The 24,532-nt window shown below is 62.7% G+C and overlaps 1 protein-coding gene and 1 long non-coding RNA gene across 2 annotated transcripts in view; one reads left to right on the forward strand and one right to left on the reverse strand.

The window, feature by feature from the left end:
• ELN (elastin) overlaps positions 1-17,666 on the reverse strand; it is a 22,735-nt gene extending 5,069 nt beyond the window's left edge. The window contains exons 1-18 of the mRNA XM_027704953.1: positions 17,470-17,666; positions 11,261-11,314; positions 10,849-10,875; positions 10,657-10,689; positions 9,206-9,250; positions 8,630-8,719; positions 8,068-8,133; positions 7,935-7,982; positions 6,598-6,669; positions 6,349-6,375; positions 6,069-6,140; positions 3,304-3,330; positions 2,828-2,890; positions 2,511-2,567; positions 2,303-2,377; positions 2,158-2,217; positions 1,355-1,462; positions 1,230-1,271 (exon numbers count right to left, since the gene is read on the reverse strand). Coding sequence (XP_027560754.1) covers positions 1,230-1,271; positions 1,355-1,462; positions 2,158-2,217; positions 2,303-2,377; positions 2,511-2,567; positions 2,828-2,890; positions 3,304-3,330; positions 6,069-6,140; positions 6,349-6,375; positions 6,598-6,669; positions 7,935-7,982; positions 8,068-8,133; positions 8,630-8,719; positions 9,206-9,250; positions 10,657-10,689; positions 10,849-10,875; positions 11,261-11,314; positions 17,470-17,551 — 1,048 coding nt within the window. The 5' untranslated portion in view covers positions 17,552-17,666. The remainder of the gene's footprint in view (positions 1-1,229; positions 1,272-1,354; positions 1,463-2,157; positions 2,218-2,302; positions 2,378-2,510; positions 2,568-2,827; positions 2,891-3,303; positions 3,331-6,068; positions 6,141-6,348; positions 6,376-6,597; positions 6,670-7,934; positions 7,983-8,067; positions 8,134-8,629; positions 8,720-9,205; positions 9,251-10,656; positions 10,690-10,848; positions 10,876-11,260; positions 11,315-17,469) is intronic.
• A 3,575-nt stretch (positions 17,667-21,241) lies between these two features.
• On the forward strand, positions 21,242-23,642 carry LOC113978222. The gene is made up of 2 exons (XR_003537511.1): positions 21,242-21,326; positions 23,336-23,642. It is a non-coding gene; the product is annotated as an uncharacterized LOC113978222 (long non-coding RNA).
• The last annotated feature ends 890 nt before the right edge of the window (positions 23,643-24,532 follow it).

Genomic DNA, 24,532 nt, shown 5'->3' on the forward strand with positions numbered 1-24,532 from the left:
AGGTGAAAGGTGGGACCTTGTCATGGCTCTGCTCTCATCATGGTGCCATGATGAGCAGAGTATCCCAGGCCTTGTCCAGGAGAGCACAGCAGTGCCAGGGAGGGATTGGTCCCCTGACTCTTCCAGCAATCCCTGGGAAGTCACCACAACAGAGGACCACAATGATCCTCATCATCACAGGGGGCTCAAGGTGGTCCTCCTCATGGAGACAGCAAGTCTTGCAGCCAAACAGGCCACGGAGGGGAATTGGCTGGTGGTCCCCAGGAGCTCTGTGGAAGGGCTGAGTGCCTGGGCACTGGTCAGACTGGGGGCCTGCCCAGGGCACTGACAGCCGTGACCCAGTGGCCACAGGGACAAGCATCAGATCCCTTCTGGAAGGGCTGAGGGGTTGTCCTCATGGTCCCCTGCTCGGCAGGGCCCTGACACCCCAGAGCAGAGCATTCACTGCCAAGTTTCTCCCTGAATCCCCTCCTGCCCTGGGCATGTGGTGGGATTTTTTTTTTCCCCAGAAGATGTGGAGGAAAAATGGAAGAAATGGGTATCAGTGGTTTAACCCTCAAAGGTGAGCTGCCATCGAGCATGACTCCTCCTGGGCATTCCCACAGCGATGATGGAGAAGGTCCTGGGACCTGTCTGGGTAACCACTGGCTCTGCTTTTTGGAGCAGCTCATGGACCCCCAGCACTGTGTGGACCCTCAGGGCCAATTCTGCCTCCTCCTTGTGCCTGAGCTCCCGGCCTCCCTACTGCTTGGCCATGTCCCTCATCCCCACTGGAACTCCATGGGGTGGTTATGCCTGCTGGGCAAGACCCAGTTGGATGCACTTGCTGGATCCCACCAGGTTGCTGGAAGGTGTTGGGTGACCCTGGGCAGGGGTCCCTCTACCAGGGATCTCTGCCCACCCTGGCAGTGAGGCTGAGCCCTTGGGCACCAGATCCTGTGTCTGCTGCTGGAAAAATGGATTTGGTGCAAACCCCAAGAATTCAGACCAAGTGCAAAGACATGAGCTGGGTCTCAGCATTCCTTTCCACGAAGCAGCCTCCAGAGACCCTGGAGAGGGAGAAGGTCCCACCCTGGGGATGAAGCCAAGCCTGGATGGCGCAGCTGGGAGCTGGGCTGAGCACATCCCACCCTCCCTCAGGAGTGATCCCCAGGGGACACCCTGTGTGTGATGGGCGCAGAGGGTGCTCAGGGTTCCCGGGGGCCGCGGGGGCTCCGCGCAACACGTACCGAACTTAGCTGCCTTTGCTGCTGCTGCTGCCGACGGCACCCCTGGGGACAAGGAGAGAAGGACCCTCAGCCACCAGGGCCCCACAGAGCTGGGTGGTGGGGACAGGGCTCCTGGGAACAGTCACCTGCCACTCCAGGGACTCCAACGCCGGGCACCAATCCGGGCACAGCTCCAACGCCAGGGACCAAGCCAGGGACACCAACACCACCAACTCCAGGCACTGCCCCTGGAGCTGGAGGGAAGCAGAGCAGTCAAACTCCCCCAAAACACCCCTCTCTGCCACTGGGCTGTCCCAGGGTCACAGGAGACTCCAGGGTACCTGGCTTTGTAGAGGGCTCCCCCTCCTCACAAAGCAGCTGCTCGGGGAACCCGAGTGCACCCAGAACTGCAATTCCCAGCTCCCTACACCCAGTTCAGGGGTCTGGAGTCCACCTGGCCACCCAGGAGCTTGGGGACCCCCAGGGCTGGGGCTGTAAATCCCAGCTGTGCCCATGGCTGGCACGTTTTCCCTGGATGCTCCAATGAGTGGCTTGCTACTTGTTTTTCTCCCTCAAAACAGCCAAGGAGGAAACAGAGAGGAGGAGATTTGCGTCCCCAGGAGCATCCCTCCACTAAGGAATGACAGTTCAGTACAGACACCATGTCCCTCGACACCCTGCTGGCACCTGGCACAGCAAAACCCTGTCTCTTATGGAGAAACCACGTGTGAGGGGGATGCACTGCCCTGTGCCAGGCTGCTGCATCACGAGGGGTCGGTCAGCCCTGCATCACTGCCCAAAAAGCTGCAGGAGCCAGGATAGAGAACTGGGAGAGCTCCCCAGGAGGTGGGACAGTGGCTGCTGGGGCAGGTGGTGGAGCCACACAGCCCTGATATCAGTGCAAGGCTTCTCCATGTTTTGACACGTGTCGGAGGCACTGGGAACTCACCGAGGGCTCCTGCCTTCGCCGCCGCCTTCGCTGCTGCCGCCGCCGCTGCTGCTCCTCCAACTGTGGGATATCAGAGAGTCAGGGGTGTGGGACAAGGGGAGGTGATCCCCCTGAACCCCAGGGCCAAGCCCTGTCACCCCCTCACCTCCAACTCCTGGCACGCCGGGTACCAAGCCGCCGACTCCTGGGATGCCGCCAACCCCAGGCAGGACACCGGCTCCTGCCACAGGGGAGAAGAAGATGGTCAGCCCAGCGATGCAGGGACACGACCAACATGCCCCCAGCCTGGCAGGGAGGGCCCAGCTGCCCCGCTGGGGACACGTGTGGTGGATGTGCCGTGCAGGGCCACTCACCGTATTTTGCTGCTGCCTTTGCCGCTGCCTTTGCCGCGGCCGCCTGAGCTCCGACTCCTTGGGAAGGACATGGGCAACCACTGAGGTGCCGAGACCATCCCCACCTCGGCTCCCCCACCCCGCAGGGACCCCGGGGACCGGGCACTCCTGCCAGCATCTGTCCCCTTCACCTTTGGGACGTGATGCACACTCCAGGCTCTCCCTGGGGGTCACCAGACAGCCGGGCAGTGCCCAACACCCCAAAGGGACAGGGTGCCCGGTCCCCCTGCCCTGCCCGTGCCAGTCCCACACCCTGGGGCTGCGGGGTCGGAGTGTACCTGTCCCGGTGGGATACCCTGCCTTCCCTGCAAGGCCTGCTCCTGGCCCACCGGGCCTGAGGCCTGCAACCACAAACACAACGGCACAGCCACGTCAGGCACCGACCCGAGGACGGAGGCGGAAGGAGCAGCTCCCTGGCCCAAAGGGTCTCCTCCCCCTGGCACAGAAGGATGCCCAGAGCCAGCTCCTCCGCAGCTGAGATGCCACTTCAAACATCCCTGCCTGGAGCTGGCGGTGGCTCAGGATGTGTCCTACGGATCAACAGCTCCCAGCCCCATGGCATGGGGTACTGGGAGGGTTGTGTCTCCCAGCCAGGCCCACAGCCATCATGGGCAAGGCACGAGGTCCTCAGGGGACCACCTGGGAGAGGGATGCCCCTCACGCCGCCCCGAGGGTCGCGGTGGCAGCCAGTGGAGCCACAAGGAGCTACGACCGCGGGGTGAGGGCTATGGGCACTCCCTGTGGGGCAGCTTACCATTGGTGTAGGGCAATCCATAGCCACCTGGAGAGGAGAGAAGGTGGGGGGTTAGCACCTGGCTGCCCGTGGCTGTGCTCCTGCCCCTCTCTGCCAGCCGGCTGTGCATCAGGATAGTAAATCCTCCAGGATACAAATCTCCATGGTAGAGCCAGGCCAGGAGATGCTGTTCTCCCTCACCTTGGAAGCAGTGGCTCCAAGGAGAGCTGCCCACTCCCAGGCCTGTGCCGAGGGCTGTGGCGCCTGAAGCTGGTTTTGCGGGAGCCTCCCATGACCCCACTCCGGCAGGGGGTCCCCCGGGAGCCCCGCGGCAAGAGCTGTACCCAGCTGGCTGCGCCACAGCCAGCTCCAGAGGAAAGGTTTTAATTGGAATCAGGACTTGGGAGCCTTCACTGAAACGTGACCTCGTTAGGAGGTCGGCGTGAAGGGACAGGGAGGGATTACGAGCGGGAACATCGTGGCCAGGGAAGCGTCTCCTTGCGAAAGAGCCGGATCCCAGCGCTCGGAATGGCGCGGGGATGCCCCACGCTCGTCGGGAACTGTGCCCTTGGGAGCAGCATCCAGCTCCCATCACTGCTGGCAGCAGCCTGAGGGGAGGCCATGGGCTGCCACATTCCTGATGGGAACACCAGGCAGGGTGGAGGATGCCTCACACCCCAAGCCCTCCTGCTGAGGGGGCAGGACGGGATTGCTCATGGCCCAACATCTCCCTGAGAGCAGGGAGCCATCCCCTCCCACAGCCAGCATGTGGGGACCAGATTTCCCTGCACCCTGCCAGGCTGTCCCATGGTGTCCCACACCAGCACAGTGCTGCTGGAAGGCAGAGACTTTTGCAGGCTGTGGTAGCCGTGAGCTGTGCTGGGCATCCCCAACATTGAGGACCCCTCGCTCGCTCTCCCCAAAGCTGTGCAAGGGTCTGGCACTGGTGTGACACTCTTGGAGGTGACTCCAAGGGCCAAGAGTCGAGGTCCTTGGGCCTCCAAGGATTTTGCCGGGTCCAAGTCCAGCCCCTCCCCACCCTGAGCTGAATGGGAGAGCAGCTCCTGCCCTGGGGCTGTGCCCACCAGGATGTCACCAGAACTGCCAGGGGGGCTCAGGCCAATGGGCACAGTGGGTGGCACGGGAAGGGCTCTGCACAGACTTATGTCACCCAAGCACAGCTGAACACTGGGATCCCTATGGCATCAATGGGACCCCGATCTCAGCCACCGGCTGACCCCCCAGAGAGGGGGGTGACCCCAGGGCCACCTCCTGAGCAGGGACAGCACAGGAGTGAATCATCTGAAAAAGTGACTTCCCACTGACAAAGTAGGTTTGCCCTGTCCCCTCATCCCCTGTCAACCCAGACCTACTGCAATGGGAACAGTGCAGGGGACACCCTCATGTGTGGCAGCCCCCGGATCCATCTGTGGCATCAAAACAAGAGCCTCTACAGCCAGCCTGGCCTGTTCCTGCACTGCCAGCCCCAAATCCTCAGAGGTGACAAACTGACATCCCCCAACACCCCAGGAACAACCTGAGAGTCAGGTGAAACCACAGCTAGGGACACCCCTAAAATTGGCACCCTCAACACCCCAGGAAGGTCTGGGGTGCCGGGTGAAACCGCAGCTGGGGACAGCCCTGCTGTCCTGTCCCCATGGGGCTCCCTGCCCAAGGGGCGGGTGTCCTCCCGTGATATATTTGGTGACGGCTCCCCCGGAGGTGGGTCAGCTGGGCTGTGGGCCACCGTGGGACGGAGCCAGGCACGGCTGGCAGCTTGTCCTGCGCACCGGGCACCCCATGAAAGACGGTTTGGGGCCGGGAGCCCAGACGGGATCCGACGGCGGGGCCCTAATGAGCGTGACTGTTCGGCGGAGGAAACCGGGGCGGGCCAAGTATTCCCGCTGCCGTCTGTGGTGACGGGCCCCGCCGGGGGGAAGCCGGCAGAGCTGCCGGGGCTGGCGCCCGTGCCGGGCTGGGATGTGCTTCCCGAGGGTGGGATGTTCTTCCCGAGGGTGGGCTCCCCTCGCCCGGGCTCTCCTGCCTGCAGCAACTTGGTGAGTGGGGAAAACAGCACCCCAGGGATGGGGGTCCCTGCCCGGATCTGGCTGATCTCCTCCTCGAGGATGCACTTGGAGCTGGCAGCACGGCCCCTGGAGGGCACAGCACGTGCCACTGTCCCTCCATAGGCAGAGCTGGCACAGGGCTGGGGGATGGAGGCCCCCGGATCAGCCCTGCCTGGGAAGGGGGTGCTGAGCTCCACCGGGTTTCCCTGGCCTGGGGCTGAGCCTCGTCGGGGTGGGGAGTGGGGAGGGAGACCTGCCTGGAGCTCCTTGGCACAGCTCCTTGAGCCAGGACGCCTGGCCCAGGTGAATGCCTGGCACAACCCCAGGAGGTACAGTGAGCAGACAGCCCTGCAAGGGCTGTGCCTCCTGCCAGGAGGAGCTGGCAGGGACATCCCGGGGTGGCCTGGCCCAAAGCACGTCCCCAGAACACGACCCTTCCTACCTTACAAGAGCTGGAGAGAGGCACAGCATCATCCATACGGACCAGGGGAAAGAGCAGAGGCACCACCCCAGCAGCTGCCCATGGGGCAGCCACAGGCAGGGCTGCCCAGGGGCCCATCTGCCCAGAGCCCTGGGCTATGTCCTGCTGTCCCAGGGCCAGCACCAGCACTGCCAGGTCCAGGGGACCCGTGGGCACAGCCCCAGGGAACGGCGGGTCCTTCTCCTGACACTGCCGGGGGTCCTCCACCCGCAGCCCCGTTGGCTGTGGCAGCAGCTTACCTGGGAGCTTAGGAGCTTTGATGGGATACCCCAGAGGGACACCAGGCTGTGGACCTCCAAAACCTCCCAGTCCTGCAAAGCCAACAGCACACTCTCACCTGGAGCCTGCACCATGACTGCCACCAGTCCTTGGGAGAGGGGAGCGCCCCAGGGCACCCCGGGAGAGGAGAGTGGGTGGCCTAGGAAGCCCTGAGGCATCTTCTGGTGTGGGGAGACCATGGCTGTGATGGACAGGCTTGGGAAGGAAGAGAAGGACAGGCAAGAGAGACGAGACACTCACCAGGGATTCCTCCAAAGGCCCCAACTCCTAAAATGAAACACAAGGACACCTGTGTGAGCCCTGGGGCTGGGCCTGGAGGCCCAAATCAGCCTGAGTGGGTTCAGCTGGAGGTTGGCTTCGCTCACCCATGTGCCCTGGAGGGCTGTGATCCCAAAGGATGGGTTGGAGCCAGCTCCAGTGGGATGGGGGGGCAGAGTTGGAGCCAGCCATGAACCCACCCTGGTGTTCCCAGTGGATTGAGGGACCTACCTGGAGCTTTTGGCTTGACTCCAGCTCCAGTGGGTACTCCGGGCAGCACCCCTACGCCAGGGAAGCGAATGCCTGCAGCAGAGAGCCGAGGGTGAGCTTGGGGGTCATGATGTTCGTGGTACCCAAGACCGCCACACCCGGCTCCCAAATCCTTGTCACCCACCTCTGGCTCAGACCTAACTGTGGGACAGGGCACCCTCATCCTCGGGGGCTTGCCAGGACCTCTCTGTGCCAGCCTGCCTGCTCCCCCAGCTGCCAGGGAAGGGTTTGCTGCAGCCCTGGAGGTGCCTGGGGCTTGGGGGGCACATCGGGGAGTCTGAAGGGAACATGGCATTTAGGAGTGTGTCCCACTAGTGACAGCAAAGCCCAGCCAAGCCCGGGAAGTGCTCTCTGCCCAGGAGATGCACAGTGGCCTCAGGACTCTTCAGGGAGCAGGGGGTGGTCCTGCCTGCTGGACCCCAACCCTCCTGGGGCAGCAGACAGTGTTTTGGCCTGGCAGTGTTTGGGTTGGGTTTTTGGGTTTCGAGTTTCTCTTTCGTTTGGTTTTGGTTTGGTTTTTTTGTTTTTTTTTCCCCCTTTTACAAATGTCTTTCATTAGAACTCGTGTGTTTTCAGACATGGAAAAGACATTCCTGACCAGCAACACACTTCTTCTCCGGACAGTGTCGAAACATCTTGTTTTCACAAGTTTTCCTCCCCCAAATTACTCTGCACTGAGGAATTCCTCTCTCCCCGCCACCTCCTCCCCCTCCTTCCCACACCAGCCCTGCCGTGGCCGTGCCAGCTCCTCTCCCGGTGCCGGTGCCGCCTGCTCCCGCTGAGCTTGGCACGAGACCCCCGGAGACGCCGGGTCCCCCCTGCCGTTGGCACGGTGGAAATGTCACCGTGACCTCAGCAGAAGGGTTTGGAAGCTGCAGGGAGCAGCGCGGGGCAGACAGGGAGGCAGGCAGGGGCAGGGCAGGGTGCTCTGCCCGCTTGGGGTGCTGGCACTGGGCAGGGGGACCCCTTGGAGTTTGGGGTGCTGGTGGCAGGGTAGGGATCCTTTTGGAGGTTGGGGTGCTGCTGGTGGGGTTGGGAATCTCTTCAGAAGTTGGTGTGCTGCTAGTGGGATGGGGATCCCCTCAGAGGTCAGGGTGCTGCTGACAGGGTGGGGACCCCCTCGGAGGTTGGGGTGATGCTGGCGGGATGGGAATCCCCTTGGAGGTATGGGGATCCCGTCGGAGGTTGGGGTGCTGATGACAGGATGGGGACACCCTCAGAGTTTGAGATTTTCTGGCAGGGTGGGCACCCCCTCAGAGGTTGGGGTGCTGCTGGTGGGATGGGGACCCCCCACTCACCTGCTCCGGGGAGCACGCCACCCGGAAAAGCTCCAGGAATCCCAGCACCTGCCAGGCAAGAGAAATCCAGGGATGAGGGCCCGGGTGCAGTGGTTTCCCGCCCTGGCCCCTGGCTTTGGGGCCGTGCACCTACCTGGTATTTTAGGGGGTTTCCCTGCCGCGCCAACCCCGGGCTGCACCGCACCCGGTACCGCAGCACCTGCAGGCAGCAGAGACCCCTGAGCCCGGGCACCGGCTCCTGCCCACCCCGGCGGGCACGGCGACAGGTCTGCCCCAGGCTTGGCTATGCTGGGGACAAGGGGTGTTTCCTACCTGTGGAGACCCCGAGGCCGCCAGGACCACCAGGACCCGCTGAGCTGCGGGTGGCCGGAACAGTGCCAAAGAAGGGACAAGGTCAGGATGGCTCTTGGGGGGGCGAAGGGGACACCTTGAGGCAGTACCAGGGTGTACTGGGCACGGGGACCAGGCAGCTCAGTGCCCTCTGCTCCTGAGGGCTCAGGTTTGGCCGGTTCCCCTGTGCCTGGGTCCCTCCAAACTGGTGGGGATCCCAGTGGGAGCAGCACCTGCTGCTTGCAGCCCCCCAGCTCCAGGGGGAAATCTTTCCTAACCCAGACTCCCAGGGGACACCAGGAGGCCCCAGGGGCTGCAGGAGCCCCAGTGTGGCCGTGGCCTTACCCAGACCCCCCGGCACTCACCAGCTTTTGCAGCAGCCTTGAGAGCCGCGGCCCCGGCGGCCCCCGGAAAGGCCCCCCCAGGGAAGGCTCCTGGGAAGAGACCTGCAGCACCTGTGGGGAGAACCACCAGTGTGAGCATCCCCAAAAAGCAGGTGCCAGGAGGGTGTCCTGCGCTCCGTGGTGGGTGCAGAGCTGCGGGGGCAGCGCGGCGGTGCCAGGGCTGGCGTTAGGCTGGGCGAGGCGGTGGTTAGCGGGCACTGCCCTGTCCTGCATCCCCCAAATTCCTGCTCCCATCTGCATCCCACCCACCGCAAACACCACCCTGCAGTGGGTGCTGCCACTCCTGCAGCCCTGGGTGGGCTGGCTGACCCCGTGCAGGCACTGTCCCTCTGCTGCAGCCCCCAGATTGCTCCTCGCCTGTGGGGTCACCCTGCCGTGGTTGATGCCATGGGGACCACAGGGCTGCCTGCTGGTGGCTGCAGTCCCTCAAGTCTGGGAAGGGACGCCCAGGCAGGGCATGGAGAGCTATGGAGATGGGGACAAGGGACGTGCTGTCCCCAGGGCAGGTCTCTGGGGACATTGGTGGTCTGTGCTCACCTGGCTGCAGGCCAAGTGGGCCGAGTCCCCCAAGTCCTGCGACCCCTGGAAAGAAAAGCGGGTGGGCAGCCCAGAGGAGCAGAGGAGTCCCTGCTGCACCATCCCCATGGGATGGGAGCACACCCGGGGACGGGCACAGCGACGGGTGACAAACGCCCTCGGCAGCAGCCGGGTCCTCCATCCCGTCCCCTTCTGCCTCAGCCACCCCCCACCCCGCCGGGCCACGAGGGGACGGAACCAAAATGTTTATGGCTGAGGAATGAGCCCCTGGGTCTCCGGCCAGCGCTGCCTTCCAACATCTGGGGCTCATCAGCCCTCGCTCCCTCCAGGCGCAAATTCCAGTGCCGCTGGCTCGGGGCGCGGACACCGCTCCGGCTGAGCCCTCGCGGCCGCCCCGCGTTTGGTTTTAATTACGCCGAAATAAAGGGCCTTGTTTTTCTTTCCACGAGCTGAAATCTGAGTAAACGGAGGTTGCCGGCCCCCGCCTCGGGCTGGCGCTCCCGCCGCGCAGACGGGCCGGCTCGGGGGGCCGGGGGGGTGGGATGACCCTGCCCCAGGCACAGTGGGTACCCCCGGGGTGGGCAGGGAGTGGAGACCCCCGTGCCTGCCTAAAGCAGAATCTCTCCGTGGGTGACGACAGGCACTGGGCAGACAGTGCTAGGACAGGGGGAATGGTTTTAAACCAAAAGAGGAGAGATTTAGATTGGATGTCAGAAAGACATCAGGGGATGGGGAGGCCCTGGCACAAGTTGGGCAGAGAAGCTGTGGCTGCCCCATCCCTGGAAGTGTTCAAGGCCAGGTTGAACAGGGCTTGGAGCAACCTGGGCTAGTGGAAGATGTCCCTGCCCATGGCAGGGGGTGGAACGAAATGATCTTTACAATCCTTTCCAACCCAGGCCATTGTATAATTCCATGATCTTGCTTGGCGTCAGATTTGCTCCCTGCACATTCAGTCCCTGCTGCCCCAGCACCTCCCCCCTGGTTCCCTCAGGCTGTGCATCCTCCTGTCAGCATCTCACCCCTCTCCCAGCGATGTCCCCTCACCCCTCTCATTTCTAGGCCAGGCCAACCCCAGCACGGCTGCAGGAGCCCCAGCAAAAGCTGCTCAGCCACGATGGCAGGCGAGTGGAGATGCTGTCAGCTTCCCACAGGACACCGGCTTTGCAGCTCCCCCAGGTGCTTTGACACAGCTCTGCAGGCAGCAAGCGCCCCCAGAGGGTGGGCTGGGGGGGCTGAAGGGGAGGGGGCAGCGCATTGAAGCGGAGGGTGAGAGAGAAAGGCTCCTGGAGGCTGTGGCAGGGCGGGGATGCTGCGTGTCTCGGCCATGGAGGTGCCTGGGGTGAGGGGCACCCCTTGGCCATGTAGGAGAAACATGAGGGCAACAGGGGTTGGGAAATATGCCGGCCACTGGCATGGCAGGAGATGGAGAGAGCCATGGAAAGGCTTCTTACCTGGTTTGGCAGGTTTTGCTCCAACCCCGAGTCCTACGGGAGAGTGAGCGGAGAGGGCTCAGAGCCGTCCTTCCTCCGGGCATCCCCCGGCAGGGGACACCCTGTGGGACAAGGTGGGTCGTGGCAGACCCCCTGCCCACCCCAAGGCAGCTCTGCCCGGGGTGCTGCCCCCCTCCCCATCCCAGCACTCACCTGCTCCCAAACCTCCAACTCCAGCACCTGCGAGCAATGGCACAGCCTGAGCACCCACCCCTGTCAGCACCCACCCACCCCTGCCAGCCTCCCGGGGGGCCGTGGGGGGGCAGGGAGGGTCACAAGGGTGCAAGGGCATGGGGCATCCCCCCTGGGATGCTCCCAGTCTGGGCAGGGTGTAGGTGCCAGCCCTGGGGTAAGTCTGGCACTGCCCTCCAGTCCTGTCCCACACCGTGGGGCTGGTGCTGGGACAGCCACCCTGGGCTGAGCAGCCAGACAGGGTGACCCTACATCCCCTGATCCCAGCTGGCAGGTTCTCAGCCTTCCACGGTGTCTCAGAGGCATCCAGGGACCCCCTCAGGCACCTGCTCATCCCTGCAAGCCCCTCCCAGCGCTGCCTGGACCCCCTTACCTGGGAAAAAGCCTGCTCCTGGGACTCCCACTCCCGGGATAGCACCAGGGACCCCTGCAAGAGAAGAGACCCTCGTTAAAATCCCCACAGGGGTTCAATGCAGGGGGAGGAGGAATATGTGTGGCACCTCCTGGGATCTGTGCTGCTCCCTGGGGAGGGGTGGGATGTGGAGCTCGAGGGCAAGTCCCTTTCCTTGCACCCCTCAGTTCCCTGGTGTGACAGTGGTGACAGTGCTGGGAGGTGCCCCAGCTGGGAGAGGTGTCAGCAGGACTTGGCCCTGCACGGGAAGGAGGGACATGGGGCTGGCTGCTGTCCAGCTCTGCTTCCCAAATCCTGTCCTGCACCACAGCCAGCACCACTTCCATCCCCTCCAGCTTCTCATGGCTCTGAGGGGATGGGTCCAGGCACGGCAGGGGTGGGGCTGTCCCAGTTCAGCCCTGCAGCCCATGCTGGTCCCAGCCAAGCCCCCTGGCTGGGGCTGCCCCGTGCCCTGCTGAGATGCCAGTGGGAAGAGCCAGCTCAGGCCAGTGGGACTGGGGTGACTGACTGGGGGGACCTTGCTGAGACCCATCAGACCCCCCTGTGTCCCTCTGCCTGACTGTGTGACACTGAGGTCAGCCCCCAGGTCCCATCACCTTCCAGGGCATCTCAGCTCATGCTCAGAGGTCACAGCAAGGTTTTTGGCAGCTTTAGACCCTGGCAGAGGTGTGTCTGCTGCAGACCACCAGGCAGACACCCTCTGGGTGGTGCCCCCAGCTCCACCAGGGCCATGGGTGGGTTGGGGGATGGCAGGTGGGTTGGGGGCACAAGGGGGCTGCAAAGCAGGGGGATGTTTCACTTCTGGCACCAGGGGAGGGGTTGCTGTGGGGTCTGCAGTGGGGTTTGCAGGACAGGGGGCTGCCAGGAGCAGTGGGGGTGGCTGCCATGGCCAACATCCCTGTGCCAAGCTGCAGCCAAACTTCCTGCCTGCGCTGGGCAGAGGGGCTGGAGTCCAGGGTGGACGGGCACTGGGGACTCTGTGGTGGCATAGCTGGGACCTGGGGACCTGCAGTGGCCTCCCCAGCAGCCTGGCCAGGCCTGGGGGGAACCAGCAGCCCCAGGAGCCGAGTACCCACAGTGACACAGCCCTGGCAACCCCGCCGAGGGGCTGGGCAGGGTGGAGCCAGTGCCCGAGGGGGACGGGCAGGTGGCAGGGCTGACACACCACGGGGAGGGGGCACGTCGTGCTGCACATCTCCAGCTCAGATGTGGGGCAAACTCTGGGGGTCCCCCCTCTTTGCGCCCCACAACCCCCTGCTCTGCCCCACCAGTGGCAGGGATGAGGGTGTTCCTCGTGCCCTGCTCACCACCCCGGGCACCTGGGATAGACCCCCAGTCCTACCACAGACATGCACTGGGATGCACTGGGATGCCAGGACACACAGAGGGGTGTCAGGCTGTGCAAGCACAGGGGATGTTGGGACACACATCCGTGGGGATGCACATGCAGGGGGGGGGTTCCCGTGCCAGGACCTGTCACACAGCTCCCACGTGCTCCCCATAGGGTGGGGATCAACCCTGTGCCCACTAATACCCCCTCCCAAGGTCCCGCCAGGGCCGAGGGCCCTGGAGCAGCTGATGTCCCTCGGAATGGAGGGGACACGGGCTCAGCCATCGCTCCAGCCGCCGGCTCCCTGCTCCGGCTCGGCACAGCCCGGCCTGGCAGCCGGCCGGGGGTTACGGAGCAGCTCCTTTTCCCGGCACATTCCCCACCCCCTCGCCCGCCCCCAGCTTGGATAAACAAAAACCCAACTTCTCGCTTGTTTCCAAACAAACTCAGAGCGTCCACGCAACGCCTGTGCTCCCCCCCCCCCCACGCCCCGCCCTGCTGGGAGGGGACACTCTCCCACTGGGAGCCAGTGCCGGTGGGATGGCCAGGATCCTGCCAGGGACCCCCATGCCCACAGCCAGAGACTGTCCCCCACCACGGAGGGGCTGCTCAGCCCCCCGGTGCTCCCCAGCCTCAGCCCCCACAGCCAGGCCAGGTCCCTGGTGCTGGGGGGTCTCCTCTGTCCCCCTGTGCCGGTGACCCCCAGGGAGCTGGGACAAGGCAGGAAGGCTCCCAGCACCCCTGCAGTGCATGGGCACCCCAGAAAGGTCCAGGTGGCACCTGCCCACAGCCACGGGTGCCATGCTCAGCCCTTCATCATCGTCACCCTCTGAGCGGATCATGGCAGGAGGGTCCCACTGCGGGGACACTTTCACTGCCCCTCCCCGGGCATTCCCTGGACACCACCCCAAGGCACAGTGCTTGTCCCAGTGCCTCGACAGCTTTCAGAGGCTGTGCCAGTTCATCAGCCACCTCCATGCCCAGATCAGGAGTTAGAGGGGGCAAGCAAGGGCCTGCAGAGCCAGGATGGCCGGGAGGGACACCATGTGTCTGTGGGGAGCTGAGCCTTCCACTCAGGAGCCCTCCCGGACTCCTCTGCTGCCAAATACGGCCACTTCTGCCCTTCTCTGGGAGCTCTTTTACAAGTTGCTCATGCATGCCCCAGCTGGGGGGGCTGTTCCCTGGTGCAGGCACTGCTGGGGGGTCTCTGTAACCCATTTGGTTTTACAAATCCCCCCCAGCACCACCAGTCCCTCCCGTGGGCAGCACCATCTCACCAAGTGTTGGAAACAGCCCTCCTACACTGTGACCACAGCCATCACCCTCTGGCTGGTCTCTGTCCTTCCCCAGCCTCAGGGCCAGCAGCCCCCAGCCCAGTTTGGGGTCTGTGTGCCCCCTTTTGTCCTTTCCATCCCTTCCCTTGGCACATGGGGAAGGGAAAACTGAGTCCCCAGCCTCCCAGCACTGAAGGAGCTCGGGGCTGCCTCTACCCCTGTCCCAAGCCTGCCAGGACCCACAAAGGGGGTTTCCCATTCTCCCAGCTGGTCTTTTGGGCCGGACTGGCTGTAAACCTGCAGAGCATGGTACTGGCCCCCAGGATCTCAGCACCCACCCCAGGGATGTCTTCTCCATGCCAGGGCAGGAGGATTCACACCCACACATGCAACCCCAGCTGTGGTGGGGTTTGACCCATGGAGGTGCTCAGGATCTGGTGTGGAGCCTCCTTGTTTATAGAAAGTGGCCTTTTTCTCCCCCAGTTCCATCCCAGAGGTCGCTGTTTGTGGTGCCCGCACTGTTCCGCTGCCGGTGCTGCTTCCGATCCCGGCGGGATCAGCTGCACCATTCCTACCTGCCCCACTGCTCACAGCTCACTTCACAAGCCAGAAATCCACACGATTTCTCTATTCCACAGCTTTTGAGACTGAGACCAGGCTGGAGAACCCACCACAGGACAGGAGCTCACATCCTCACCGGGCAACCAAACCTCGTCCCTCCCCATGCCCATGGGCACCTGCTCCCGGAGGAGCCTTGCTGAGTAACCACCACCATTTCCCCTCTTCCCTTGTTCCGCTGTTTTCTTTTTCTTGGGAGAAAGTTATGGAAACATTCAGTCTCCAAGCGACTTTGAAGCCGTGTTGTGTCCCGGCCCGAGCGCGCTGGGAGCAGCTCGGGGGGAGCGGGGGGGCTGCTGGCGGGAGCCTGGCTCCTCTCCAGCCCCCCTGAAGCTCCAGCTTTCATCTCCGAGCACTGGCAGATGAGCTGTTTGGGGAGGAAGCAGCCCCAGCAGGCCAGTGTCCAGCTGGGAAGGGGAGATGCCATCCCAGCCCCGCCACTGGCACTACTGGTGTCCCTGAGGATTCCGGGTGCCCTCACAGGGTCCCCACAGTGCCAGCACACCCAGCACCCACCTCTCTGCACCCCCAGAGCTGCCCCCTGTGATCCCAAAACCTGCAGGGCTGGGACCTCCCTGGGACCCTCCTGTGGGTGTCACTGCCAGGGGATCCCCTGTGCTCGACAGGGGAAGCCCTGAGGGGTGGATGGAAGCCCTGAGGGATGTTTGGAAGCCCTGAGGGATGGATGAAGGTCCTGACGGATGGATGAAGGTCCTGACAGATGGATGAAGGTCCTGAGGGATGGATGCCCACTCCAAACACTGGGACACACTGCACTTGGCACTTTTAGGGGAAGGCACAGCAGCTTCCCCACACCACTTGTGCCCAGCCTTGCAGGTGCTCACAGTGTCCAGCACAGCTCTGCTCCCCAGGGGACAGACCCCCAGGGCCTGATCCTGACCCATTGCTGGGGGCTTCCTCAGTGCTGCCATCTCAGCCCCTTGGCACTGCTCTGAGGGGACAGTCTGTGTGTGAAGGAGGGTCCTCCCTTCTCCCCCTTGATTTTGGGATGTCTCAGGGGTCCTTTTTCTGCCAGACTGGTTTGGAGCTGCACTGGCAGAGGTGCTGGAGGGCACTGCCCTGAGCCCCCTCCACGTGCCCCCACAGCACCCTGGCATCCCCCACACCGTGCCACTGGCTGTGCCTCTGTCCCAGCTCTGTCCCCAAGGGCTGGCCAAGCACACCAGGCTGCAGAGACCCTGCCCAGTCCTCCATGGGGGAGCATTCCTCAGGGTCCCACCAGCACAGGGACCATCCCCAGGGCCAGGGCCACCTCCTCAGTGAGCTGCTTCCCAAACCAGCAAACACCCCTGGAGACTGAGCGGGGGCCTGGAGTGGGGGCCACCATTCCCAAACTGTTCAGGAACTGCTGCAGGGTCTCCCCGGGGTCCAAAGTCCTCCAGGGAATGTCCCAGTTGGATGTTGCTGGAGAGCTGGGGACCAAAGCCACCATGGCTCAGCAAGGCAGCACGGAGCATCACTGCTGGACATGGAGAGTGCCCGGGACTGGGCACATCCCATCCAGCACCTTGACCAGGATCGGGCACTGACAGCAGCTCAGCTTTATAGGAGCTGCCCAGCTCTGGGGTCCCACTGCCTGCACAGCCCGGGGGGAACGTGGACGGGGTCCTGGGAGCTTCCCACACCAGGGCAGAGCAGGGAGCCACAGAGCACAGGCAGCTGGGGTGCCTTGGTGCCCGCACAGCCTTGGCACTTCCCAGGGGATCCTGGCCCCTCCCCTCCTCTGATCCTCAGTCCTCTCTGTCTGAGAAGCTCTGGCACCGATCCCCCCCCCGATGGTGGCTCTGCCCGTCACACGCTCTCCGTGGCACAACCCCCGGCTCTGCAGAGGTGACTGTCCCACCCCGGGGGTGCTGTACCCACCTCACCCTGTTCGGCCGTGTCAGGGGGCTCTCAGTCTGAGCTCAGCTGCTCTCCCCGCCTCGGTGGGAGCTCACACCCGACCCCGGCACACGAGCGGGCCCCAGGCAGGCACCTGCTGCGCTGGCCCCGGCTGTGTCACCTGCTGCTCTGGCTGTCACCTCCCCGCCCCGCCTGCCTGTGCGTGGGCTGGGGGGTGTCACACAGCCCTGGGGTGTCACACAGCCCTTGGGACCCGCGTCACGCTGGTGGCTGGACCCGGCGCTGGCGACACCAGTGCAGTGAGGGCGGTGCGGGGGCCACCCGGGCACCCCCGGGCTGAGATTCGGGTGGGTCGAGCTGCTCCGCGGCTGCACCAGCCCCGCGGGCTGTCCCGGCCACACACTGCGCGGCAGCTCGCACACATCGGCCGCGGGATGCTGCCACCCGCTATCCCTCCAACTCACCCTGCCACCGCACCGGGGGGCGACCGGTGCCAGCTCCCCCCTCCCTCGCCCTTGCCAGCCCCGTGGGAGTCTGGTGGCCACCACCCCGCGCTGCCCTGCCTGTGTGTTCCTGAGCTTCCCGTGTCTGCAAGCCTCTCATATTCCCAAGCCTCGTATCCCTAAGTCTCACGTCCCCAAGCCTCTCGTGTCCCCAAGTCTCTCATGTCGCCAAATCTCTCATGTCCCCAAGCCTCTCGTGTCCCCAAGCCTCTCATGTCCCCAAGCCTCTCGCCGGGACGCAGCGCTTCGGAGCCTCCCCCCGACAAGTGTTTGGCGCAGCAGCGCCGCTCTGGGACTGCCCCGTGTCACCACCCTCGGTGACATCCCATCCCACCCGGGCACGGCACGAGCCACCCGCCGCTTTGGGGAGCCAAGAGCCCTCCGCGGAGGTGGCAGCGAGGGGGGCTGCCCACTCACCGACCCTCGGGAATGTCCCCAGGGCAGGGCAGGGTGGGTGACAGTCCCTCCTCGGGGCCACGCAGCCGGGGCAGGCGTGGAGCTGCCCGGGGGGCTCGGAGGGTCCCCGGAGGACCGGGGCGAAGCACTGGCCGGGGTAAGGGAAGGAGCCTTTTCGTTCCTTACCTCCTTGCTGAGTAGCCGGGAGGATGGAGAAGAGGAGGAGGAGGACTCCGGGAAGGAGGGGTGCAGCTGCCTGCCTTGCCATCTCTTGAAGCAATGCCCCCGTGCTCCCGCGGGCTGTGTGTTTTATCCCAGAGCTGCTTAATTGTTGCTTCCAAGGATGCGAGGGGAAGGGGAGGGGGGGTAAGGAGGGAGGGGAAAAGGAGAGGGAGAGGGGGGAGAGAGGCACAGGACACTACGTCATGAGGAAAGGCCAAACACACACGAGCCTCTCCCGCCGATTGGGCTTGGCTGCTCGGGGAGGGTTTTTTTTCCCTTTTCCCCTTTTTTTTTTCTTCTTCTTTTTTTTTTTTTTTTAATTCCTCGCTGCTCTCTCCAAGCCGGCGCGTCTCTGCCAAAACCGCTGGAAGAGGGGGGGGGAGCTGCCAAGGCAGGCGGTGGGGGAGGGCACGGGAGCTGTGCCCACCCGCATGGGTGCCACGGGGGGTTTGGGGTCACGGGTGAGTGTCGCATCCCGGGGGGGCGCCTGGCGGTCCCGCATCCCGGGTGACACCGGCCGGAGGGGGATGGGATGGAGGTGGGGGTCGGTTGGGTGAAGGGATGGGGGTGTCCAGGGAGGGAATTCGGGGGGGTTGCCACTCCAGCCGCGGGGTGCAAGGGACGGGACTGGCCCGATGCCCGGTGCCGGTGACTGGTGCCAGTGTCCCGTACACGGAGCCCGGATCTCGGTACTGATGTCGGTGCATTGAGCCCCCTGCCAGTGCCGGGGCCAGTGCCCGGGGCCGGGGCCCAGTACCGGTGCCAATGTCCGGATCCCGGTGCTCGTGCTGGTGTCTGGATCCCGGTGTCAGTGCCCCGTGCCCCGTTCCGGTGCCAATGTCCGGATCCCGGCGCTGGTGCCAATGCCGGTGTCCAGATCCCGGTGTCGGTGCCCCGTGTCAGTGCCTGGTGCGGGTTCCCGGATCCGGGTGCCGGTGCCAATGTCCGGATGCCGGTGCCGGATCCCGGATCCCGGTGCCGGTGTCCGCCGGCGGTGGCCGTTAGGTGGCGGGCGCGGGGTGTCCGGCCGCCGGCAGGACGGGAAAACCGGGCAGTTTGCAGGAAAACGTGCTGCCGGGAGCCGGCGGTGCCCTCCCGGCCAGGGGTGTCCTGGGGACACGCAGTCCCCGATCCAGCCCGAGCTGGTGATGCCCACGCGGCCCCCGGTGCCCCCCGAACCTGGGGCTGGAGGGTCTGGGCTCCATCAGCTCTGAGCCCAAACTCCAGTCCTGCGTGTCCCCACAGGCCACCCTGACCCCTTTCTCATGGGGTATCTCTGCACGGGTGTTGGGGGACAGCTGGGGCGGCACTGGGTTAAACTGGGGGATGAATCATGGAATCATGGAGTGGTTTGAGTTGGAAGGGACCTTAAAGCTCACCTTGTTTCACCCCCTGCCATGGGCAGGGACAACTTCCACTAGCCCAGGTTGCTCCAAGCCCCATCCAACCTGGCCTTGGACACTTCCAGGGATGGGGCAGCCACAGCTTCTCTGGGCCTCACCACCCTCACAGGGAAGAATTCCTTCCCGATAGCCCATCTATCCCTGCCCTCTGGCAGTGGGAAGCCATTCCCCCTTGTCCTGTTCCTCCACCCCTTGTCCCAAGTCCTTCTCCAGCTCTCCTGGAGCCCCTTTAGGCCCTGGAAGGGGCTCTCAGGTCTCCCTGGAGCCTTATCTTCTCCAGGTAAACACCCCCGGGTCTCCCAGCCTGGCTCCAGAGCAGAGGGGCTCCAGCCTCAGAGCATCTCTGTGGCCTCCTCTGGACTCGCTCCAACAGCTCCATATCCTTCTGATGTTGGGGACCCCAGAGCTGAAGGCAGCTCTGCACGTGGGGTCTCAAAAGGGCAGAGTAGAAGGGGAGATCTCCCTCCTTCAACCTGCTGTGTGGATGAAAGACAAGGAATGCAAAACATCCCTCTCACTGCGGATCCAACACTGCGACTTCCCCGCGGTGCCAGGAGCTGAGATGCTGCTCATCCCAGTGCCTGCCTCCTCATGAGCCCCGAGCTGCTGCCAAGGGTGTGAGAGCACGGAAATGCCCTGTCTGCACCCCCTTCCCGTGGGGCTCCCTGTCATCAGGGCCCCCCATTCCCAACGTTCCTTCCACCTCTGCGGAAACTGGCAGCAAATTATCAGCAAATCCACCCAGTTCCTCCCGGGCTGTGAGAGGTGTGAAGGCCCAAACCTGGCCGCCCTCTTAAAGAAGTGTGAGCTCAATCCACACTCAGGACAGCCCCTCTGGAGCCCGGCTGTCTGGCTTGTCTCAGCTCCCACTTTATTTTAGGGAAAGTGCTGATGGCTGTGGCCGCGGGAAATCCGGGAGGTGGAAATTAGGGAACGTTTTGCCCTCCACACCCCGCGCCGGGACATGCCAGGGGATGGTGTTGGGGGGGAGCTGTGGATGAGCTGCTGGCCCCCCGGTGGGTTTTGCATGGACTTGTGTGGAATTGGGGGTGGATTCACCTGCATCCTTGCAAAAGGCTGCGGGCTGGGGACGTGGAGCGCCCCAGGATGTGGAGAGGGGATGAGCATCGTCCGGGGCAGCGCAGCCGGGCTGGCCCGTCTGTCCGTCCGTCCGTCCGTCCGTCCCCGGGCTGGCGTTGCCGGGTGATGTAATGCTTGAGTGAAAACACACGCGGTCGTTAAACACGAGCTCTCTGCTCCAGAGGAGCGGCGCGGGAGCGGATGGATGCAGGGACCAGCAGCTTTGCAGCGGTTCCAGCAGCCTCAGGGCTGTGATGTGACCCGCGGGACGCAGACCCCCGGACGGGGCTGGCCGGGAGTCCGGGTGATGCATCCTCGGTGCGTCTGTCTGTAAAACATGCCCAGAGCGGGGCTGGGAAAGCGGCCTCGCTGGGAAGCAGAACTGGGAAGCAGAACTGGGGCAGCTGGCCGGCTTCGAGCAGCTCCCATCCCTTGCCAGTGAAAGGGCTCTGACTTTGGAATGCGTGATTTGTACCTAGAAAGAATAGATGTGAGGCAAGATCTCCCCGCCCCTGGCACTCGCGCCGGGAGCGGGATCCAAACCCTTTGTGATTTGACCGGGGCAGAGCCGCCCCCGGGGACGGGCTGGGAGTGTCCCCCCAAGCGCGCAGGGAGTGTCCCCCCAAGTGTGCAAAGCGCCGAGGAGAAGCTGCTGGGGAAGGCACAGATACGGGTACGGTCTGACGGGAAGGGGGCAAGGCAGGAAATTCTTCCCGCGATGGGGAACAGGGGGGGATTGCTGCATAGCGCAGTATCTGGGTGAGAAAACCCAGCACGAGAGCACCTGGGGCCACATCCAGGACCTGCCTGTAGCAGGGCTGGGGGATTTGCCGGGATCTTTGGAGCTCTGGGAAGGACGGATGCTTCCTGCATCCAGTCCCCTCGCGGTGGCAGGTGCGGGTCACACACCGTCCCCCCGAACGCTGACAAAGCTGCTGGGGGAGATGCCAAAGAGCCTTACGCTGCTGTCACACACTCTGAGCTGTCCCGGGGGTAACACCAACGTGCAAAACACAGAAGTAAACACCCCTTTGCCATAGCTACGAGGAGCCCCACACCTGCCTGGCCCCCCAGACCCCGATCCTGCTCCATGAGCTGTTGACGGCGTTGCCGTAGTAACGGGGTGTGACGGGGCTTTATGGATGCACTCAAAGGAAAGGTATGTGTGAGGGGCAGGCCGTGGAAACAGCGTGGCCTCCTCACGGTCCCAGGGCAGCTGAGGCTGGTACAAGGGTTCAGAGCAGCCAGACTCACCAGCGTCATGTGGGGCTACATGGTTTTCATCCATCCTGTCTCTCTGCTGAGCAAGTGTTTGGCCACGGTGTTCATTCCAGGAAGGTGGTGCAGGTTCCATCTTTCACCAAGGGACAGGGAAGCTGCCTCTTCCCATGCTGAGCATCCTTATGTTTTTCTGCCTCATTTAGGTTGTCAGCCCTCTGGACAGTGCAAAAAGAAAGCTCCAAACTGTCTGAAATGGACACCTCTGTCAGTCAGGCCAGAGAAATGCCTCCCAGGGCAGGGGCAGGAGGGGGAGGTGAGTTGTGAGGCATGGACAGGGCTCTGTGGTACCTGGGAATCAAGGCAAGTCTCTGCTCAGCCTTATTTTCAGCAAGTGGAACTTTCTGGCTCACTGAGTCCCACGCTCAGAGCTTTTGTCACCAGCCCACAGTTGTCCCCATGGCTCTCCCGGGCCAGCTCTGACATTTGCAGCCAGGTCTGAGCTGTGGGCAGCAGGCAGGGCACCAGCCAACACCCCAGCACGTGGTTCCAGCTGCAGCTCTCGTGTTTTCTGGCCAGAAACCTGGATAAGCCCTGCCCATGGGCTGGTGCATGGCAGGGTCTCTGGAGCAGGGGAACGTCACCCCCTGCTCCCATCAGCCATCCGAGAGTCATGGAGCTGGTCTGGAGATTGGACTGGATGGGCAGCTGTTAAAACATTGAGGATCACTGGGTACTCCAAATGTGGTCTGGGGGTGGGGTCCCCATCTCCCCCTCCCCTGTGCATCCCATGGCATCCCCCAGCACGTTCCCTGGGCAGAACACTCAACCCCATCTGTGCAGCCCATGCCACAGCCCCACAGGACACCCATATGGCACATGCCTGGTGCAGCTGAGGGAGCCATCCTGTCCTTGGGATGAGGCTGGAAGCCACCGTGGGCATGTGTCTCGGCATCATGGGCAGGATCCTAGACTAGAATCACAGAATCATAGAATGACCTGGGTAGGAAGGGACCTTAAAGATCATCTCATTCCACCCCTGCCACGGGCAGGGACACCTTCCACTATCCCAGGTTGCTCCAAGCCCTGTCCAATCTGGCCTTGAGCAGTCCAAGGGGTGGGATTGCCTCAGCTGTCCCCAGGTACACTTGGTGCTGGGGACATGAGAGGTGTTGCCAGCACTGCAGGGGCTGTCTGGCGATGGTGGGACCTCTCCCTGTCAGGTCCCACTGTGCATCTGCCCGTTGGGTTTGATGAACTAACAAGGCTCGTGTGACCCCAGTCATACCCTGCCCAACCTTAACTTCCCATTAGCTCCTCTTTCCCTGGCAGTCCCTGCCTGGGTTTTTTATGGGAAGAGGTTTTGCCAACATGAGGATGATGCTTGGTGGGACCAGAGCTGGAGCTGCAGCCAAATGTGGCAGCAGGCTGCTCTTCCTTGGCATGACCAACAGAAACAGCATCATTCTCCCACAGCCAAGATCCTTTGGGGATGTTTTCCATTGAAATCTCCTCGGGAGAGAAGGGGAGACACCATCCCCAGCCCCTACTATAGACCTCTCACACCAGTTTCTCTTTTCTGCTGTGTGTGAACAACCAGGGCCAGATCCACGAGTCCTCTGGTAACTGCTCCGTAACACTGGGCCACCCATTCCTTTCCTGTCCCTCCATGGTGCTCTTCTTTTCCATCTTTTCCCCACTTCTGGTTCCCGGTTCCCCCACCTTTGGCCCCCAAATCACTGCTGAACTGATGACCCCCTTGCTGGAGGTCACACCACTTGTTCCAGCTCTCCTTGCCTTGGTCACAACCATGTGCCTCCTGCACAGGCTTTGCCTCTCTCTCATCCTCTCCCCTTCCCTGGTGGATAATCAGCTCTCCTAGTTCTGGGAAGACCCCTGGATGTGCAGAACAAGTGAGGCTGGGATTGTGTTGTGAGTGGTGCAGCCCTGGGACAGCAGTGACGGGATCTCCATCCTTGGACATGTTCAAAACGTGCCTGGACAAGGCCCTGAGCAGTTGGACCCAGCTTTGGAGTGCTTGCTCAGGGGCTGGGCTGGAGACCTCCAGGCATCCCTTCCAACCTAAATCCTTCTATGATTTATATCGAATTCTCTTCGGTATTTTGCAGTTCTGGGAAGCCTTCAGTGATGTATCGTTGAACTGCTCTAATCCAGTGCTGGCCAAGGAGGGATTTAGTGGTCCTGGCTCCACACATCTCATTCACATTGTCCTTCCCAAGGACAGCTGAACATCTGCTGCCCGTAGGTAACTCCAGGCCGCCGCACGGCCCCGCTCCCAGCTTGGGTGTGAAACCTCTGCCTGCCTCCATCCCCGCCGACCTGTGCCTGGAGCTTTCAAGTGGCTGTTTTCATCCTTCTCGGGGCTGTCTGTGAGCATTCCAAGGGTTGATTAAAAGGTACCATCACTGCAAAACATGCTGTGCCTGAGTGGATGGAGCTCTCAGCAACCGAAGCACAGTGTTTACTGGAAGGCGCCGCGGTCGTCCTCGGTCAGGACTGATTCCCTGCCAGATGTCAGCTCTGACCCCCAGCAGCTTCAAAATTGGAGGATTGTTTTGTATTCTTGAAAGAAAGGGGGGGAAAAAAAGAAAAGGAAAAAGGGGGTATGTTTATTATGAAGATATTGCTTTTCGCTGCCTGTGTGCTCCGCCACGGCCAGAGCGCGTTCAAAGGGACTCTCAGATCGCCTTTGTGCGGAGAGCGAGGCTGGAAAATATCAACCCAGGAGGGGAAAGCTGAAGCAAGTCGTGGGCAACTGAGCACAGAGATGTAACTGGTAACACTCAGCCAGAACATGAACTTTAGACACTGCCTGTGCTCCAGTTTGTGTCTGTAGCACAGAGGGGCCCTGAGGAAAAGGCGGTGGAGCTCTATTATCTCGCAGCCAGATCCTTGTGGTGTTGAGGGGAAACATATAGCAGGCAGGGCTGGGCTGCCTCCCTCCCCTCCCAGCGCACCCTGCAAATGCCAGTCGATGGCTCCCAGAGCCCTGATAACTCTGAGCATGACTCACAGCCCAAAAATCAAGAGCAGAGCTTCAAATTAAGAATTATTAAAGGAAAAAAAAAAAAAGCACATACTGGGTATGGTTTGTGTTCTGCTTTTTATGCCTCCAGCTTTTCTGTGCATCCAGGAGGGCTTAGAGTTTTCCTTTCAGCAGAGTGAAATCTGAGTCTCCCTCAGGCTCAGGGCTCTGGGAGATGGGGATTAAAAAACCTGCAAGGCGAGTGATGCATTTGCTGCTGGCAACAAGGCTGTGGATCCACAGAGGAGGCTCTTTCCCCAAAAAGTCCCCTTGCAGGGAA

This window comes from Neopelma chrysocephalum, unplaced genomic scaffold (genome assembly GCF_003984885.1).
Source record: "Neopelma chrysocephalum unplaced genomic scaffold, ASM398488v2 Primary Assembly neopelma1_299, whole genome shotgun sequence".
NCBI lineage: Eukaryota > Metazoa > Chordata > Aves > Passeriformes > Pipridae > Neopelma > Neopelma chrysocephalum.